The 19,900-nt window shown below is 45.4% G+C and overlaps 1 protein-coding gene across 1 annotated transcript; it reads left to right on the forward strand.

Moving 5' to 3' along the window:
• Positions 1-3,923: 3,923 nt before the first annotated feature.
• On the forward strand, positions 3,924-13,769 carry LOC103705103 (UDP-glycosyltransferase 87A2-like). Its single transcript, XM_089927145.1, has 2 exons — positions 3,924-4,476; positions 12,726-13,769. Exons 1-2 carry the CDS (start codon positions 3,978-3,980, stop codon positions 13,601-13,603), a joined length of 1,377 nt encoding a protein of 458 aa, XP_089783271.1. The 5' UTR covers positions 3,924-3,977; the 3' UTR covers positions 13,604-13,769.
• The last annotated feature ends 6,131 nt before the right edge of the window (positions 13,770-19,900 follow it).

A 19,900-nucleotide genomic window follows, 5' to 3' on the forward strand; every position in this document is an offset into this window, starting at 1 on the left:
AAACCCAATGATAATAAACTTAATTAGTAGATTGATGTGTTTAGTTGAAAGAGGGAAAAAAATAGCACGAGCAAAGATTTTTGTGCTTCCATTAGAAAGACGTTCCTTTCCCAATCTCCAATTCATCAGGGCCCAGCCACAGATGTTTTTTTTTTCTAGGACAAAAGGGTAGAGGAGGCTAAGGAGAATCTCACCGCGTAGTAACCTCCACTGGCCCTCTTCCCGCTAGAGAGTGTTCGATGCGGGTAGAACATTTTTTACTCATATCCTTCCCATCTGTAGCAGAGCAGCACCACCTAAATAACGACAGACTATATAGCGACTCCACCAGACGAACTAGACCGGGGGCATTCGGTCTCTGCATTTAATTAACGCCCGCACGTTTTGAATCTGGGCCACTCCGTTGAAATCAAAGTTTCGTTCCCATCATGCTACCAACTTGGTAGTCAGCCACAGATGTTTGGATGCTCATCTTATCACCCATAGTGTCCACGTGAAACATCGCATCAAATCTTGAAGCATCAATGCGAATGGTTGTGCCATTGATTGGACATCATCGAAAGGTTCAGCATTGAGTGGACCAAGTTGAGGCCTGTATTTGATTTTTTTTTTTTCCGATTAACTGGAAGAACAGAATGCGGTGGAGCTTGACTGATTAGCAGGTTTAAATAAATAAAATTATACTTTGTATGGATCCTTCGACAATCAATCCAATCAAAAATATTTTTCTTATTATCTTTATCTTAGACATTTATTTTAAAAATAGGCATAACTTAAATTATCTACTATAGTCCAACCCTATATTCTTACTTAGTCTAATACTGCATCCCTGTCGTAGCCTTGTTTTACACCTTTCTACTATAATCCTATGCTATCCCTCCATCCATTTCCATCTTCTTCAAATGATAGTATAACGGTGGCGAAAGTTCTTGAAGATCAAGATATCTAGACCACACTACTCTCTATTCTCTTTCGATCCATATCTTTCTGACTAACTTAATGTCGGTGGCATGCCCGATGCAAGCCTTGCTCAAGTAAGCTTGAGGATACACCCTATGCCTCGACCAATGGAGTTCCTTGGTAATTCTGAGTTTTCTAGCTCATTCGAAATAGGACCGAAAGGGTGGCAACAATAGCCGGCAACGCCATATCTCAAGGCCTTACATTGATTTGCCATGTAGCACCACCTTGTTCGAGAACTAAGATCTACCCATGTGCAACCTGAATTTTGCCTATTCTTTTGCTCATATTACTTGATGCAAAATTCAATGATGAAAACAAGTATTAAAGACATGATCATAAAGAAAGAATTCAATTAAAAAATATAATTTTAATAATCTTTTATCAATAATAAAAACTAACAATTTTAGAAAGGATGCAGTGCTCAAAGTTGCTTATCACCAAAGTTGACGGGATCGATGGTGCCTCCAAAGTATCTCATGGCTGTAGTCGGTTGCAATCGCCGGATGAAAACTAGAAAATAGACGGAACCTTCGAAATCCTAGTTGCTTGAAGACGACAAAGAGGAAAGAGAGACTAAACATATGAATGAGAGTCTTTCAGTCGTGCAGGGCGATTCGACGAATTTTATTCAAAACGAATATTTCGTATTTGAGTTACTATCATAAGTGATAGTCATCCTATATCTATTTTTTTTAATTTAGGTTTAGCTAATTACTTAATTGGTTTTCTGGTTTAGTTTAATTTAAACTTCTTCTTTTCACTTACTCTTGTTATATAAATATCCAAATCCGGATCCAAATCTAGAAAAATTATGTGTATCAGTATTCGTATTTGAAAGATTTTGAACTATCTATCCAAATCCGGATCTGGATCAAAGCAGACTGAAAAAATAGTATCTAAATTTGATCTGAATTGGATACAAAAATAGATACGGTTGGATATGATCCGACCCACTGTCAACCCTAAGCTTAAATGAATTAATTGCTATGTTCATCCTTTTGTGAGTTTACTTTGTTGAATTGTCTCCTTTAAAGAGATTTAAAGATTAAATAAAAGAGAATGTTGGTAGGACACAGGCCAAAGGTTTTCAATGTGTAAGAAGGATGACCCCAACGCACCAAAGAGACCTTTGAAATGCTCGGTCAAACTCCTTCCTATTTTATGGACCAAAAAAACTCCTTCGTTGCCACCAAGGTAGTAGCCTGGTGGTAAGGGGGCGATAATTCCGCCCAAGTTGCCCGGGTTCGAAACGCGCGGGCGTCGATTAAATTAGGGGACCGGATGCCCCACGCCCGGCTGGCTTGTTGGCGGTTATGCTTTCCTTCCTCTTGTACCAAGGTGGCGCTGGGGTGACGTACCCACACGTGAGGCGGTGAACCCAGTGGGGTGAGCCCACGGGTCGGGGAAGGCACGCGAAACCTGCGACCTGTATCGAACATTCCCTAGTGGAAGGGGGGCCCAGTAATGGGGCTGCTACGCGGGTGGGCTGGTCCCTCCCCCTCCCCTCCTATTTTTGACCAAAAAAAAAAAAAAAAAAAAAAAAAAACTCCTTCGTTTTTTGACATGACGCCATTATGACGCCCCCAGAGCAGCTTCAAACAACCGGGTCATATGCACATTTAAACAAGTCATTCATGCCACATTCGTAAATGCTTGCCTACATCTACGTCTAGGATAGTGCATTTGGTTTACGATGACCATATTTTACGATGTATTTGGTTCATCCTTGAAATCAGAATCAAAATCAGCATAAAATTTAAATATTAAAAAAAATTAAAATTAAATTTTAGAGGATTGAAATATTTTTATTCTTTTCTAAAATCAAATAAAATAGGCTCTTTCCAACCAAATGGTTAAAATAAAAGTTATTTATTTTTAATCTAAAACTCAGTTCTTCCCAACTAAATATACCCCTAGCCTATCCTATGCGTCATTTGCCCGTGATAAGTGGTTGGAGAAAGATAGAATTAGTCTATTGTTCAACCAAAAGTACATTATAAGGCTAAACTTAGAATTAATCCTATGTGTCGTTTGATCAAAGATTAGTGGTTGGAGAAACTTAGAATCGGTCCATAGTTCAAACAAAAGCATATTTTATGAACTTGGGATGCATTTGGTTCACGACCAAAATTAGGGTCGGACTAAATTGGAATGGCCATATTCTTTGATGCATTTTATTTGTGATTGAAATTGGAATCGAAATTGTAATGAGATTTAAATGTTAAGAGAGAGTTGTGATTGGATTTTGCAGGATTACAACACTTCTATTTCTCTTGGGATCAAAATTGAAGTGGGACTCCTCTCAACTAAATGGCTGGAACTGGAGTGACTCATTCCCATTCTAGAGTCTAACTTCTTCTAACCAAATATGCCTTTAGAATCAGCCTTGTCCGCTCACAAATAAGTGGTTGGAGAATGCAAACAAAAGTACCACTTTACAAGGAGAAACTTAGAATCAGTCCATTGTTCAAACTAGAGTACATTCCAAGGAGGTAGGCGCCGTATCAAATTGACCTGCAAGTTGCTTGTTTTTTTTTTGTTAGAAGACTTTCAAGCTGCTTGAAAATCTAAAACAAAGGTCATAAACCAGCAAACTGGAAAAATGCACCCATCTTGATTTAGGACTGCAATCGAGGTTCACTAAATAGTAGGAATCAACTATCACCCAATTGTAGGTTCACCCATTAGAGTGAATAAATAGGAGCTTCATATCAGCCAAATGTGTACTGTACAGTAATCAACTATCACATTGCAAGCCTAGTTTGTTTGGCATCATGCTAAGTCTCTGTCCCTCTGTTTCATTTTTTTTAATTAAAAAATGACATAGCAATCAAAAGTAGAGGTGCATTCACCAATCCCACATTCTATATTCTAATATAAATTTGAAGAAGTCTGCAACGCGTGCGCAGAAACTTCGAGCCTCCCGGTTCCCACGGCCTGTATACATTAATCCTACCATAATCACTTGAAGCCTCCCCAGGAATAGAAGTTGCCGCTGTTCCGTTTCCCACCCTATGGAACCCAATCGAGCGGACCAGATCTTACCCTGGTGCCACGTGGCTGCCATCCCGTACCCCGGCCGAGGCCACATCAATCCCATGATGAGCCTGTGCCGGCTCCTCGCCTCCCGTGGCCTCCTCGTCTCCGTCGTCCTCACCGAGGAGTGGCTCGGCTTGCTCGGCTCCGGCTCCGCCTCGCCACCGCCGCCCAACCTCCGGCTCGTCTCCATCCCCAACGTCATCCCCTCCGAACGGAGCCGCGGAGCCGATTTGAGAGGCTTCGTCCAGGCCGTCTACACCAGGATGGAGGAGCCCGTCGAGCGGCTCCTCGAGCGGCTCGAGCCGCCGGTTGACTCCATCGTAGTGGACGCTAACCTCGTGTGGGCGGCCGAGATCGGGAGGCGGAGGAGTATTCCGGTGACGTCGTTTTGGACGGAAGCGGCTTCCGTGCTTTTAGCCTTGTGTCGTTTTGGCGAGCTCGACGATGGGGCCCAAACGCCTGTCGACTTATCAGGTACGTCCATCATATAATATACGGCCGGATGCGTCCGGCTGGAGTTAGGCGGGCAGGGAACAATTAATGCTCATGTTTTATTATTCTTTGATCTTCATTCATTAATGGAATGATTATGGAGCCTAATAACGCTTTAAATGGGTTGGGTTGACCTTACATCCAATCCGACCTGATTTAAAGAATCCGTGGGGCCAAGTTGGGTTTTAAAATTGGACTGCTTTTATTTGCTAGGTCAAGTCTAGGTTTACAAAATTCTCACCCAGTTCAACCCGACCCGTTTGATTTTGGACGAGAGAAATAGAAGAGATTGTCTTTTATGATTGTCAAATGGCATGAATGCTGTATTAAGGATTAAGTTTGTAATGTCTGGGTCCTGTTGCTGGAAATTGGACCCGGGGGCCGCCGTGAAGCCGGGAAAGGAGGAGCTCCGCTGCTGCAGGGGGCGGACGGCGGTGCGCCGGCTGGCTGCGTCCTCCGCTGCGGGGGGGTGTGCAAGTCCTGCAAGGAAAACCGGTGGCCGGGCTCCCCGGCGCCGGCCCTCCGATGCCTAAGTTAGAGGGGGCCAAGGAAAACCGGTGGCCGGGCTCCCCGGCGCCGGCCCTCCGATGCCTAAGTTAGTGGGGGCAAGTATGTGGAGAGAGCAGGGAAGAGAGTATATGGAGAAGACACAGTATTTTATCAGATCAAGAAGACGAAGGGAATGATGTCCTCAATTGTGTCTGTGCTTCCCGGCGGGTTCAGTCCCGGGGATCTGTTTCCGTTTTTTGTTGTCCTCTTGTTTTTGGTCCCCCCTCCCTTTTTCCCCCAGGTTTCCTTTTATAGGAGGATTTTTGTTACCTGGGAGGTGACAGGAGGTTTGTCCCTGTTTGTAATAATTGGGCACGATTTGGCCCATTTATGGCGTAGTGGAAAACGGGGCCGAATCAGACCGGAACCAGGGAGTTGTCACGGTCGATCGGACCTGTTGGAGTGGTTGAACCGCCGGCCGTAGCGGGCCTGGGGTCTGTGGATGGTAAGTGCATTTATTACCAAATGAACCGGCGGTCAGGGAGAGCCATACGTTCTGATGGTTCAGTGATCCGGAGATCGTCTTGGGCCGTGTTCATTAAATGACTGAGTGCATCGGAGACTTGAGAGAGTCTCGTGCATTAATGGCAGGTCGTGCCGAATACCTGCGAAGATCTTATGCCTTGATGGCTTGGAGATAGTGGCAGGTTATAGTGGAGTTGTCAGGTCCCTTAGAGGGTTAGGTGGAAATTGGATATTTGGCTAAGGCATGGGCTCGGCCTGCTGTGCTCGGCCTTCTGGTCTCGGCCTTCTGGTCTCGGCTCTCTGGTCTCGGCTCTCTGGTCTATGAGCTCGAGAGCGGAAGAGCTCCATCACTTAGGATGAGCTCGAGCTTGCTGATGGATTTGGGTGCTATAATTACATTTGTGGGGTGGTCCATTTTTCCACCAACACTACCCCCCGACTTCCGAGTCCGAGCTGCTTTTTGGCTCGGGCGAAGGAAGTAGTTCAGTCATCGATCGTCCTGGTGCTGTGAGCGTTCTTACACCAAGGCGACTGAAGACGCTTTTTCTGCTCGGAGTCCGTTCTTTGGGGACGTCGGCAGAGAAGAATCCAAGTAAAGATAAATGAGAATGTAAAGACATTAAATGAATGGGTACCTTGTACCGTGTGCGTCCTTGCGCCGAGGCGACCGAAGACGCTTCTCTGCTCGGACTCCGTTCTTTGGGGACGTCGGCAGAGAAAAGTCCAAGAATAAAATAATGTAAAGACATTAAATGAATGGGTACCTTGTACCGTGTGCGTCCTTGCGCCGAGGCGACTGAAGACGCTTCTCTGCTCGGACTCCGTTCTTTGGGGACGTCGGCAGAGAAAAGTCCAAGAATAGGATAGACAATGTAGAGACATTAATGTAGAAACATTAAGTAAATGGGTACCTCTCATGCAGTTGGAGTTAAGTGCTTCAGGTCGACTCAGCAGGGTGCCCCCACTCAGATCGGGGCGTGTTGTCGTAGAAGACGTCGAATGTCGTCGAAATGGCGTTGAATGTCGTTGAATGTCGTCGAAGTGGCGTTAAATGTCGTCGAATATCGTCGAATGGCGTCGAATGGCGTCGAATGTCGTCGAAGTGTCGTCGAATGGCGTTGGATGTCGTCGAATGGCGTCGAATGGCATCGAATGTCGTCGAAGTGTCGTCGAATGGCGTCGAATGGCGTTGGATGTCGTCGAATGGCGTCGAATGGCGTCGAAGTGTCGTCGAACTTGATGAACTGACTCAACCGGAGGTGGTGAGTTCCGGACGGAATACTCAGGACTGGGTGGAGGACGTCGAGAGGCATTGGAAGCCCCTTTGCTTCTTAGCTTCATAGCAGCGAACTCGGTCCCTTCCTCTAGCGCCAACTGTTGCTGGAAATTGGACCCGGGGGCCGCCGTGAAGCCGGAGAAGGAGGAGCTCCGCTGCTGCAGGGGGTGGACGGCGGTGCGCCGGCTGGCTGCGTCCTCCGCTGCGGGGGGGTGTGCAAGTCCTGCAAGGAAAACCGGTGGCCGGGCTCCCCGGCACCGGCCCTCCGATGCCTAAGTCAGAGGGGGCCAAGGAAAACCGGTGGCCGGGCTCCCCGGCGCCGGCCCTCCGATACCTAAGTCAGTGGGGGCAAGTATGTGGAGAGAGCAGGGAAGAGAGTATATGGAGAAGACACAGTATTTTATCAGATCAAGAAGACGAAGGGAATGATGTCCTCAATTGTGTCTGTGCTTCCCGGCGGGTTCAGTCCCGGGGATCTGTTTTCGTTTTTTGTTGTCCTCTTGTTTTTGGTCCCCCCTCCCTTTTCCCCCCAGGTTTCCTTTTATAGGAGGATTTTTGTTACCTGGGAGGTGACAGGAGGTTTGTCCCTGTTTGTAATAATTGGGCACGATTTGGCCCATTTATGGCGTAGTGGAAAACGGGGCCGAATCAGACCGGAACCAGGGAGTTGTCACGGTCGATCGGACCTGTTGGAGTGGTTGAACCGCCGGCCGTAGCGGGCCTGGGGTCTGTGGATGGTAAGTGCATTTATTACCAAATGAACCGGCGGTCAGGGAGAGCCATACGTTCTGATGGTTCAGTGATCCGGAGATCGTCTTGGGCCGTGTTCATTAAATGACTGAGTGCATCGGAGACTTGAGAGAGTCTCGTGCATTAATGGCAGGTCGTGCCGAATACCTGCGAAGATCTTATGCCTTGATGGCTTGGAGATAGTGGCAGGTTATAGTGGAGTTGTCAGGTCCCTTAGAGGGTTAGGTGGAAATTGGATATTTGGCTAAGGCATGGGCTCGGCCTGCTGGTCTCGGCCTTCTGGTCTCGGCCTTCTGGTCTCGCCTCTCTGGTCTCGGCTCTCTGGTCTCGGCCTTCTGGTCTCGGCCTTCTGGTCTCGGCTCTCTGGTCTCAGCTCTCTGGTCTATGAGCTCGAGAGCGGAAGAGCTCCATCACTTAGGATGAGCTCGAGCTTGCTGATGGATTTGGGTGCTATAATTACATTTGTGGGGTGGTCCATTTTTCCACCAACAGGTCCAATACAGACCGGGCCCAATACTGTAGGGCCTAGTTGAAGGGTATTGAGCCAGGGTAAGGGGTTAACAGGCCTTGCAGGCCCAAGAAGAGCAGTCTGCCATCTTCCCCGAGGGCTGAAAGGACAGGACCACCAGATGGCTAACGGAGAGACCCCCACAGGCATGCACAACCAGAGCCCGCCACCTCCTCCTCCCTCGGCAGCTGAGCCCTGAGCTGGCCTGAAGGGGAGGGGCAGCTGGTGGCTCCTGGGGCACTGAGAAAGGAGAGGATGCCACCTCTCCTTCAGGGTCAAATCCTAAGCCAAGTTTGTAAACCCCTAAAGCCCGCTGGTTTTTGACTATACCCTCCTAAACCTCTAACCTCCTGAAATTTCTATACTAGAGAGCTAGGCCCTGGAGCTGGAGGGAGAAGGTACCCCGCAGCCCTAGGAGAGGAAGGAGGGAGCACACCAAAGTGTTACTACACAAGTTCGACCGGCCACAACAAGGTAAGGGCCCTGTAAGTAGGTTTTTTAGGCAAGGAAAGGGTGGAGACACCCCTCTGTGGGGTATTCTCCGCTCTGTTTCATTGATGAAACAGAGGGGAGGAGACCGGCACAGAGGGGAGGAAACCGGCACGAGAGAGACAGGAGGAGGGCCACTGCGGCCGGACCCACAGGCCGCGGGCTGGCTTGAGAACGGCGCAAGCCGAGCCCAACGCCACCCAGGCCGAGCCCAGCCGGACTCGGCCTGCGGGTGACAGGCCCCGGCCGTGGCTGCCCGAGGGCTGAGGGGCAGCCAAGGGCCGCCGGGTCTGCCGTGCCGGCGACCGACGCGGCCTCAAGGCTGCCAGCCTCAGCCGAGCCCCACCTCTCTGCCGGCCGAGAGGTGGTGGCGCGACTTTCACAAGAAAAAGGGGGAAAAAGGGAGAAGAAGAAAACAAAAGAGGAAGAAGAACAAAAAAAAAGAGAAGAGAACAAGTACTTACCTCGGACCACGGCCTTACCTCGCCATGGTCGGAGCCGGTGAGGTCCTCCCGGAGGAGATCGGCCTCGATCCCACCTCCTGGCTCTTCTCCTCTCCTCCGGCATCACTTCGGAGAAGGAGGAAAGAGTCGGCCTCCCACCGCCGCCGCCCCGAAAGGGGAGCACCACTCCGGCCGGTGGATCGGGAGCCTCGTCTCCCCGATCGCCTGCGAGAGGAGGGGGAGAACCAGAAGGCGGCAAGGGAAGAAGAAGGGCAACGGAAGAGGAGGAGGCCGAGGAGGGTTTTGGCCGGAGCAGGTGGGTTTCGGTGGAGACGAAGGGAGAACGAGGAAGACGAGGGAACCGAAGGAGAGAGAAAGCCACGGGTGGAAAGGGGCCGAAGCCTCCGGAAGCTCCCGGAAGAAGAAAAAAAAAGAGGGGCCTTAACGGGTTGCCTAGCGGGTCGGATCCGAGTCCGGATCCGAAACCCGTTAGGCCCAAATGATTCAAATCGGTTTGGGTGAGCCCAATGTAGGGTTGATCCAAGCCCAATCGAATTAAACGGGTCAATTAAGCCTAATTGATATTGGGTCTGAACCCGACCAAGCCTGAATGAACCCAAATTAAGCAAATTGGGCTAAATTTGAACCCAATTAAACTCAATTCAGCTGGGTCCGAACCATGTTCATAACAGGTTGACCCCAGCAGGCCCAATTAGCTCTAAATCAGGCCCAATTAAATTGGCAGAAGGCCAAATTGGCTAGGAAAAAATGGACTTAACCACAAATCAGGCTCAACCTTTCCCATAGAGGCCCGATTAGGCCTGGTAGACTCAAATTTACTTCAATTGGGCTAAAACTTATGATAAATAGAGGATAATATGAGTCTTATAATATGGTTCTAGGAATTAAAGACTCATCGTCCGGACTCAAAGAATTGATAACAACTTATTGTAAGTAACCTGTTCTAATTCTGTTATAGATCATGTCATGTTATTAATGTTTTCTCAGCATTTTTTTTAAGTATATATGTTTCATGCATGATATGTTACGATGCATAAGTAACTTGCCTGATCTCAGAAGCTATGGCCATGTATGCAACATGATTATGCTGATATTTTAATCATGCATGTATGTTTGTATAGTCTTAGCTAGCCAAGAGGCACTATAATGGGCTCAAAGATGCTACTGATCGAATGCAACTGAGCTGGCCTTGCTAGTGGCCGAGAATGACTTAGCTGGCCCCGCCAGTGGCCGAGAATGACTAGCTGGCCCCGCCAGTGGCCGAATGGACTTCGCAGTAGCATCCGAGAGAATGGACCACGGCATGCCGGGGGCACGGTTAGATATGCATATTTTGGTGAAAATTTTGTGACTTGCAATACTGCCCTGTTTAATTCGCATATATATTATGCCATGATAAATTGTTGGATTAACATGCATATCAGCTTCTCAAACCCTGATAAACATGTTTAGCCTACTAGTCGATCCGATAGGATTATGCAGGATTACTTACTGAGCCGTGTAGCTAATGTCTGTTTATTTTTCGTTTTCTTTCAGATCCTCACCAGTGATCGCCATCAGATATATTTTTATTTTGTTACAGAGCTTCGTTATTTTTGGAGAAGCATATACACTTTTGTACATTTGAACATCATAGAAGTTCTGTATTTTTGGTATCAATCTTCAAGGTTGTAATACAAATATTTTAATATATGAAAGTTTGAAATCTATTGGTTACCTGTTACCCCTGTACGAGATTGCGTGCTATTGTGGGCGGTAGTCGGCAATAGTACGGCCGTGTCACGGATCCGGGTCCGGGGCGTGACAAAGTTAGTTATATTAAATGGGAAGACTATTTTCCTAAGAAGAAAATTCAGATTAATGAAGGCAAAATAGATTACAATTTTGTTATGTGAAAAAAGATGGATTCATGATGAGTTCTTTGCAGCGGTTGAACTTTGTTATACGTCATTATCAAAACTATATTCCTCATTTTAGCCCATGCATGCTTTTTTAGTAGTATGTTTAGAAAAAATAGTAATAGATGCACTCTAATAAATTTATGAGATATTATTGTTGAGTAAAAAGAATTAGTATAGATGCAATTCTTTTCCACTCAAAGAAAAGTATTATATACATGAACAGAAAATTTTTTTGGTAGCTAATAAGATTGAGGCTATCTTTATTAGATTAGTTTGTAATGACATTGATCTTGATGCTTAGGCACTTTCACTTTTATGGTCCTGCATAACATGCTTTATGTAGTTTTTACTCATTGCAAAAGAAACCAAGTACAAGAAATGACAAGTATATATAAAGTTTTGAGCTGATTCGGACCCAAATTTTTTGGATTAAGGCTAGGTAATACATAGCTCGACTCGACTCTAATGACCTATTAGGTCAAAGCCTGATCTTCTATTGGGTTAGGTCGGGGCCACTCATAACGCGACCCGACCTGACCCATTTGTATCTTTAGAGCGTGATGTGCAAAAATAGAAAAAGAAGGGTCCGTGAGTACTGGCTACCGAATGAGATAATAAAAAAAATTAAAATGTCTTTGCCGCCTTAACCAACGAGAGTTTTTTTTTTAAAAAAATAGAGAAAACAACTCAGAAAAGTCACTTTCACCAACCACTTTGCCCGATTAAATGGCATATTTTTTATATGAATTCAAATTGAGCGAATACTAATGATGCATTGGATTCTCAAAATTATTAATAATGCAACTTTTAAAGAAAAAAATATCATGTTCTAGATATGTAACATATTTTTAATATGATAACGTAAAATGGACAACCTTAGGTTCATTTGATTCGCAAGGAGAGGGGGAGAAAAAGTATGGTTAACGAAAAGATGGAGGAAAATCTTATATTTGGTTAAAGTTTTTAAAAGAGAGATTAAAACGTAGCTTTCTCATAGAAATAATTTTTTTATATTTTATAGGAAAAGAAAACCTATTTGAGATATAGGAATATCCGATTCTCACCGGTTAAGAATTGGGGTATTTGTTTTTCAAATACGCCATTAAGCTTTTAGATAGAGTAGATAGAATGGAGTGAGGTCTTTTTCTTTATTAAGAGCATAACAAGTATTTTATATAACTTTTCTAGAAAAATATATGCTCAACCAAACATAAGCGATTCTATAATGTGCCATTTTTCTATGGTCAACCAAATATGAAAAAACTACTTTTCCAAGCATCATATATCCAGTTATCAGCTTTTTAGAAAAAAAAACATTCTAGTAAAAAAAAAAAATCTTCTCGCAAACCAAATAAGTTTTTCAAATTTAAAAATTTTAAATTCATTAGAAAATTTAAGTCTAAGCCCTTTTCTTTCGGTGGAAATCTAAAACCCTAAAACACAGTCTTAATTCTCAAAGTTGGAAAACATCATTTTTTTTTTTTAACATATGTAACAGTGAGTTTTTCTAAAAGATATAAAAATGCTTCCTCAATGCAATGGCTAAAACTGATCATAGGTCGGATTTGGGCACAAAAAAGATCAAATTTTACATAGATTTGGCCTGAAACCCAATTAAAAATTTTAAACCCGAGGCTTGATCCATGGTTGCCCCGCAATTGCTTAGGATCAAGGGGCAACAATTATATATTCTCCTCACTCAACAAAAGAAGGGGCAATGAACGAGCAAAGTAATCGAGGTTAATGTGGCAAAAAGATCAATCAAAGATAGCAATGCTACATGTACGCTGACCATTTAACTCATCTTTTGGTTTCTTCCATGTTGACAGGCAGAGAAGAGGAAGCTCTGAGCTACATGCCTATTTCAAAGCCCATCATGTCTATTAAGTCTGCCCAAGACAGCTTAAAGGCATTCATACAATCATTCTCTTGGTTCAACGTAGCTCGAGGTCTCCTCCTCCCCACTTTTTATGATCTTGAAAGCTATGCAATAGATACTCTCAAGTCCAAGCTCCCTCTCCCCATCTATCCAATAGGCCCCTCCATTCCCTACATGACGCTCGACAATCCACACTGCGACACCAACTCCACGAGCGACTACGTCGTCAAGTGGTTGGATTCTCAACCAAGAAGCTCGGTTCTCTACATTTCTTTAGGCAGCTTCTGGCCCATCTCTGGCACTCAGATGGAAGAGATGGCATCAGGGCTGCAAGCAAGTGGCGTTCGCTTCCTATGGATCGTGCGAGAAGAGTGTAAGCTTCTTCAAGACCTGAGTGCAGAGATGGCCTTGGTGGTGCCATGGTGTGACCAACTAAGGGTGCTGTGCCACCCTTCCGTCGGTGGTTTCTTGACGCATTGTGGCTGGAGTTCGACGATGGAGGGTGTGTTTGCCGGCGTGCCAATGCTTACCTTCCCTTTGATATGGGATCAATTCCCAAACAGTAAGCTAATTGTGGATGTTTGGAAGGTTGGTGTCAGGGTAAAGGAGTCAGAAGAGCAGGTTGTAGGGAGGGAAGAGATTGCGAAGGTGGTGCATTACATGATGAACTTGGATGCGTTGGAGAGCAAGGAACCAAGGAGAAGGGCCAAGGAGCTCAAGGAGAAGTGTCGCAGGGCATTGGGAGATGCTGGCTCATCAGCCATCAACCTTGATGCCTTTGTACAAGAAATTTTAGACAAAAACTGTGGCAATGCTCAAACAGCATGACACTATATTGACTTGTATGACTGAAGTACTCATGTTTGGAGGCTTACCATACCTAGATGCTTTGCTAAGATGAGAGAAAACCAACCTTTGTTGTCTGAGCAATGCTTCTCTATCCGAAATGTTCTTCTGCTGCTTCTTTTGAAAAATAAATGGTTCTTTCATTTCATCAACCTAGCTTGTGGTTATGTATTCACACTGCATTAGACCTATCTGTAGCACAATGCTTGTTAGTTGTTTGTTTGCCACATGAAGTGGATTAACTCAAGGATTTGCATACGAAACAAACTTGCCAAGAGTGCTTGCGAAGCGCACTCGAAGCGTGATGATGCCCTATGTCTGCTTGTAACGTTGCTCGGACGAAAACCTATAAATTTTCCCTAAATCTTAAGCTAGATGCTTGTGATCCATTACCGATTTTTTATTTTTTAGGATTACTTTGCTAGTTCGCTGTTATTGAAATTCAGGTTTGATTTTGAAATTTAATTAAGCTGTAGATCATGCTTAAGCCTCCTCTCAAACATATGTTTACTCCAGAAGAGCCATGGACCGTAACCTACCGTAGATCACATTTTGTTATGGGGAAGATGTGAATTTATGCTTGGCATCAGAATGGTTATATGATAATTAAAGATGTTTGGTTTAGATTAATGCCTCGAACTTGCTGTGGTTCTAAGATGGTCACAAGTTATTTTATCAATATTCAATGAGCCTTTGGTGAATGTTGGAAGCCAATGAAGGTAATTGTTTGCTCATTGAATTCTGTTAAGTATTATTTGTTCAGGAAGTTAATGACTTGCCACTTGAAAAAGACTAATACGAGAAGTGATCTATATTTTCTATGGCTTGTTTTGGAAGTCCATATGTAGCATTTAAGGCTAGTCGTTCCATTTTATTTCCTTTACTCTGTATTCAGGACCATCAATTAAATTATGAGTCCCTTTTAAACTTAATTCCCAGTTGGGTTTTGTTTCCATTACTATTCATTGCACCCAATTCACTTTAGCATCTACAAGGGATAAGTTTGAGACTTTATGAACGTTAAGACGTGGCTTGTTATTTCTTCATGTAGCGGTGGAGTGTGCTTGTTGATCATATATGCATGCTAAGTGATCATGGGATTATATGTTCAATTGATTTCATGTAAACTAGTCACATGTTGCTTGCAAATTGATGGGGACATCAGAGCCCTTCATCCAGATGATCCTGAGCCCCCGGATTGAGTCAGACCCGTTTATTTGCATATTTATTTTATTATTTTATTTCTGGGCTTATTTGCATTTTAGGGTTTATTGTGGTTTATTTTATTTATAGGCTTATTTGCATTTTAGGGCTTAGTTGTGGTTTATTTGTGTTATTTGTGGGTTTATTAGGATTTATTTCTGTGTAAGGGGGTTTATGCAAATTGTGTATCTGGGCCCTATATATAGGGAACTATTTTCATGATTAGGGTTTAATGCAGAATTAAAAGACTTCTTTTCCCCACGTTTTCTCTTCTTCTCTTCTCCTCCCTTCTCCTTCTTCTCTTCTTCTTCCTCCTTCCCTTCCCCTCTTCTCCTGCCTCCATTTAAGTTGGTGCGGCATCAACTTGGTATCAGAGCAAGGCTGGTTTTGCCCCTGTGCCAAAGCCCCAGATCCTACACAGCGCCTTTCTTCTTTGCTGCCATTTGAATAGTCACCCCCACGCCCGCTGCACAGCTTCACCCCACCGCCTCCGCCTCCGCCTTTCTCCTTTGACTTCCCACTGCCCACTACCACCCGCTTCCATCATCAAGCCTTCCAAAAAAAAAAAAAAAAAAACAAACCTTTGCAGGTTCCCTGTTCCCGTGACCACCCGTCACCGCGATCGCGGCCACCGCTTCCATCCCTCACCGACGACAACACCAGCGCCGCCGCTTCGACTCGCTGCCGGAGGTCGCCGTGACCCCACGGAAGCCCGCCGTCCTGATATCAACCGCGCGGCAACCGTCCTGACGGAGGAAGCTCTCGGCCGCGACCCCTGTGGCCACCGTCCGTGGCCAGATCCAGAAGTGGGACACCGCTCTCCTTCTCCGTCGCCGCCCTAACGCCTCCCTCCGCCGCTGCAACCCGGGTCGCCCGCGTCTGCCGCCAACCGCCTGCATCGGGTCCATAGAGGGGACCACCGCCGACCTTCGCCGCAGGCCACGAAGCCGTGGCCGTGATCTCGCTGCCACCGCAGGTCGTGGAGCCGCCGTCGTGATCCCTGTCCCGGCCCGCAGCCGCCGCCGCGAAGATCGACGCCCTCCCGAATCCGTCGGGAGGTTGAAGAAAGAATCAGGGTAACGGCGAGTTCTCAACCCGTTAACCCACAACCCGTAACCCGGGTCCAAAAAAAAAAAAAAAAGTTTCACGTGACCCACACGTGACGGGTCCGTAAAGGGTATCGGATCGGGTCAAACCCGTTAACCCGAATCCTAACGGGTCTGAGTTAAAAAAAGTAAAAAAAAAAAAGAAAAAAAAAAGAAAAAAAAAAGAAAAAAAAAAGGAAAAAAAAAAGGTACCTGTTCATCTTCCTCACCGTGAGCACTCTCGCCACCGCCTTCGTCCGCCGTCGCCGCCCGCCTCGCCGCCTTGCCACCGCCTTCGTCACCGCGGCCGTCCACAGCGCCGCCCGTCCTTGCCGCGACCGCCGTCGCCGTTCCACCGCAGCGCCGCCTTCGTCTTGCCGCCCTCGCAACCGCCGGTCCGAGCATTTTTTCCACCACGCCGCTCCGCCTGGCCGCCTTCGCCACCCCCACCGCTTCTTCTCCGATCGCACGCCGCCCACTGCTGCCTCCGCCTCGCCGCAACCTTCCGAACTCCCATCGTCGTCCCCTCCACCAAAGCCCCTCGCCGCCTCCGGCTTGCCCTCCGTTTGCCGCTGCACCAGACCGCCGCCACCTGCCTGCCGCCTCCTCTGCTCCGCCGCCGGCCGTCCCCATCTCGAACCCCTGTCACCTTCCGCCGCCCCTCTTCCCCTCAAACCCCTTCCTATCTGGCCGATCCCACGCGCCTCCCACCCTCCTTCTAAAGTCAACACGGGCCGACCCCAGGCCCACGCAGCAGGAGCCTACCCCGACCCTCTCTCACGAGCCCAAGTCAGCAGGCCGAGCCACTGCAGAGCCCCTTTCAACGGGCCTTTTCTTCTCCAGGGGGGCCACACCACCCCCTCCCTCCTCCCTTTTCAAGCCCATCAGCTGCACTTCGCTTCTGATAGTCGCCCCAGACCTCGAACGCACCATTCTGGTTGACTGCATCCGCCACAGGTGATAGGTTTCCATTTTTCTTGGATTTGTTCATTTAATTATGTTCTAGTTCTCTTGCATGATAGCCATATACTTGAAAATTTATATTGTTGTCAAAATTCAGAACATAGAACCCCTACTTTCAAACCCATCCTATTTGCCCTGTTAAAATCTAAATATTAAATTAGCACACCCTAACAACTGGATGCTTCTCAACATTCTTCGATCATATTGATTTAGGATCAGAACAACTGTACTACTTGATTGCAATCTAACTTCTTAAATTGAATAATCTTAATCCTTAATTCTGAATAACCGAAGTAAAAATCAGCAACATTTAAATTTTAAGTTATTATTGTGAAGACTTGCTGATTTCTGAAGTCATAACAGATTGCATTAGTAGGTTGTCCAGCATCAACTTTGGTCCTACATTATAGTTATTAAGGTTTCATTAGTGACACTGCATTTCACATCATCACCCAGTGTCATCATTGCATGCCAACCTGTAGTGATATGGAGTACTATCTCAGTCAACCTAAAACCCCTGTAGCTACCATGAATTCCGACATTTTGAGGTCTATCAAGGAACAGATCGTTGCCATACGGGCTGGATACAAGGAATTCAGACAAGAGATCCGTGAGCTCGTGCAAAATTCTAGGACCCCTAAATCGCCAACCCCTGTTACAGCCCAACCTAAAATCAGTTTGGTCGCACCACCTGTAGTCCTTCCCCACTCTCCTAGGCACCAAACCCAATACTCTAGGTGTCAACAATTCGGCCACATAGCGCCCCAATGTTCCACTAAAACCTACTCGATTACTGAACCAGAAGTTAGGAACCAAGAGGCCGAATATGTCGAAGAAGTCTATGAACCAAATATAGAAGACTATGAAGAAGACTTTGAAAACGAACTTACAGAATTAGACTTTGTCCAAAATGATTCCCAAAGGGAGACTAGTGATCTAAGTACAACCAAGCCACTTCACATCACAACTGTGGAAGAGGTAGTGACAGATATTGAGAGCCAATCATCTGAATTGGCACTTGTAGCTAAAGTTACCCATGCAGAGTCCAACCTTGAACATTCCCCGGTAGTAGTTTCCCTTCTAGAGGAGTTTCATGATGCACTCCCTGATGATCTTCCGGATGCACTTTCTCCAATGCATGATATCCAACGCGCAATCGATCTAGTTCCCGGAGCATCTCTGCCCAACCTTCTACATCATAGGCTCAGACCGAATGCATATGCTAGGACCTGAAATTTAATTTTACCGACAGTTGAGTTTGCATATAATAGTTCGGTTCATAAGTCCATAGGTATAAATCCATTCGAAGTGGTGCATGATTATAAACCTAGGCAACCCATAGACCTGTTTTTCATGTCTCATCAGTATAGAGTCTATGAGTCTGCACAATTAATTGCTTCACATCCACATTCATTGCATCAAGAAATCAGCCATTGTAGTCATTTTAATAATTTAAAATATAAATTTCTTGCTGATTTACATAGACGTTATAAAGAGTTAAGTGAAAAAGATTACGTCATGATAAGAATTAGGCTTGAACGATTTTCTTCAGATACGTTTAAGAAATTGCAAACTTGTAGTGCAGAACCGTTCAAAATCTTAAAGAAAATCAGTTCGAATGCATATATTGTGGATCTTCCTGATGACTATGGGATTAGTGCGACATTTAATATTGAAGATTTGGTCCCATACAAAAAGATAATATTCATGCCTTCTGACCCCTTTATTGATATACCTGCCCATGTTGGACACCCTGACCAATTACCTGCTGTTGAGCCACCACTTTCCAAAGTTCATGCACGCAGAGAACAAATAGAACATATATTGGATGAGCAGGTTATTTCAACCAGGAACGGTGGTTACCAACGTTACCTTGTTCGGTGGAAAGGTCGACCAAAGTCTGATGTGACGTGGATTTCCAGAGCACAGTTGCAGCGCCTTGACCCCGATCTTCTGGAGCAGTATGACAGCCGGCCAGACCTGTACTCGACGGGGTCGAGTTTTTCTCACCCGGGAGGAGTTGATGGGGACATCAGAGCCCTTCATCCAGATGATCCTGAGCCCCCGGATTGAGTCAGACCCGTTTATTTGCATATTTATTTTATTATTTTATTTCTGGGCTTATTTGCATTTTAGGGTTTATTGTGGTTTATTTTATTTATAGGCTTATTTGCATTTTAGGGCTTAGTTGTGGTTTATTTGTGTTATTTGTGGGTTTATTAGGATTTATTTCTGTGTAAGGGGGTTTATGCAAATTGTGTATCTGGGCCCTATATATAGGGAACTATTTTCATGATTAGGGTTTAATGCAGAATTAAAAGACTTCTTTTCCCCACGTTTCCTCTTCTTCTCTTCTCCTCCCTTCTCCTTCTTCTCTTCTTCTTCCTCCTTCCCTTCCCCTCTTCTCCTGCCTCCATTTAAGTTGGTGCGGCATCACAAATGTAACTCGCTGAATTCTTAGTATAGACAGAGGAATGGTTGTTTTGCTGCCTACAGCAAGCAACCAATCTCATGTTAAAAGCTGTGAATATTTGTATTATAGCCCTTTCCACCTTGGTGGTGTCTGTTAACTATTCATCGAAAGAATTTCTGTTTAGCCATGTAGTTTGTATCATCTTAATTTTTTTTAGCTTTGCTTAAGACTCTTTGTTGAATTAGTGTCTTGAGTTTATAGGCTCTAGAGAGTTAAAAAGCGATCTTTTTTCTGAAGCGAAACGAGCTGAGCATAAGCTAGGAGTCTCTAGATCATATGATTTTTGATATATATAAGGAGTATAGAGATAGTAGATCACATCCAATAGCTTAGATCATCGATCTGGAACTTCTATCGTCTAATCTAAATCCGACCGGATTTGAGTGGATCCTATAATCTCAATGAAGCAGCAAACAAAATCAATATGGCCGAAGAACATTTGTTGGAGAAGATCCTCATGTCCCACTCTTTCTAGAGTTGCCAACACCCAAGCTCTCCACTTGGATTGAGAAACTCTAATCTATCCTATGTTTAAGTTGTTTTCCTTTTGGTTTG

Source organism: Phoenix dactylifera, chromosome 14, assembly GCF_051530095.1.
Source record: "Phoenix dactylifera cultivar Ajwa chromosome 14, Ajwa_hap1_PhDact_Kaust_v1.1, whole genome shotgun sequence".
Classification (NCBI taxonomy): Eukaryota; Viridiplantae; Streptophyta; class Magnoliopsida; order Arecales; family Arecaceae; genus Phoenix; species Phoenix dactylifera.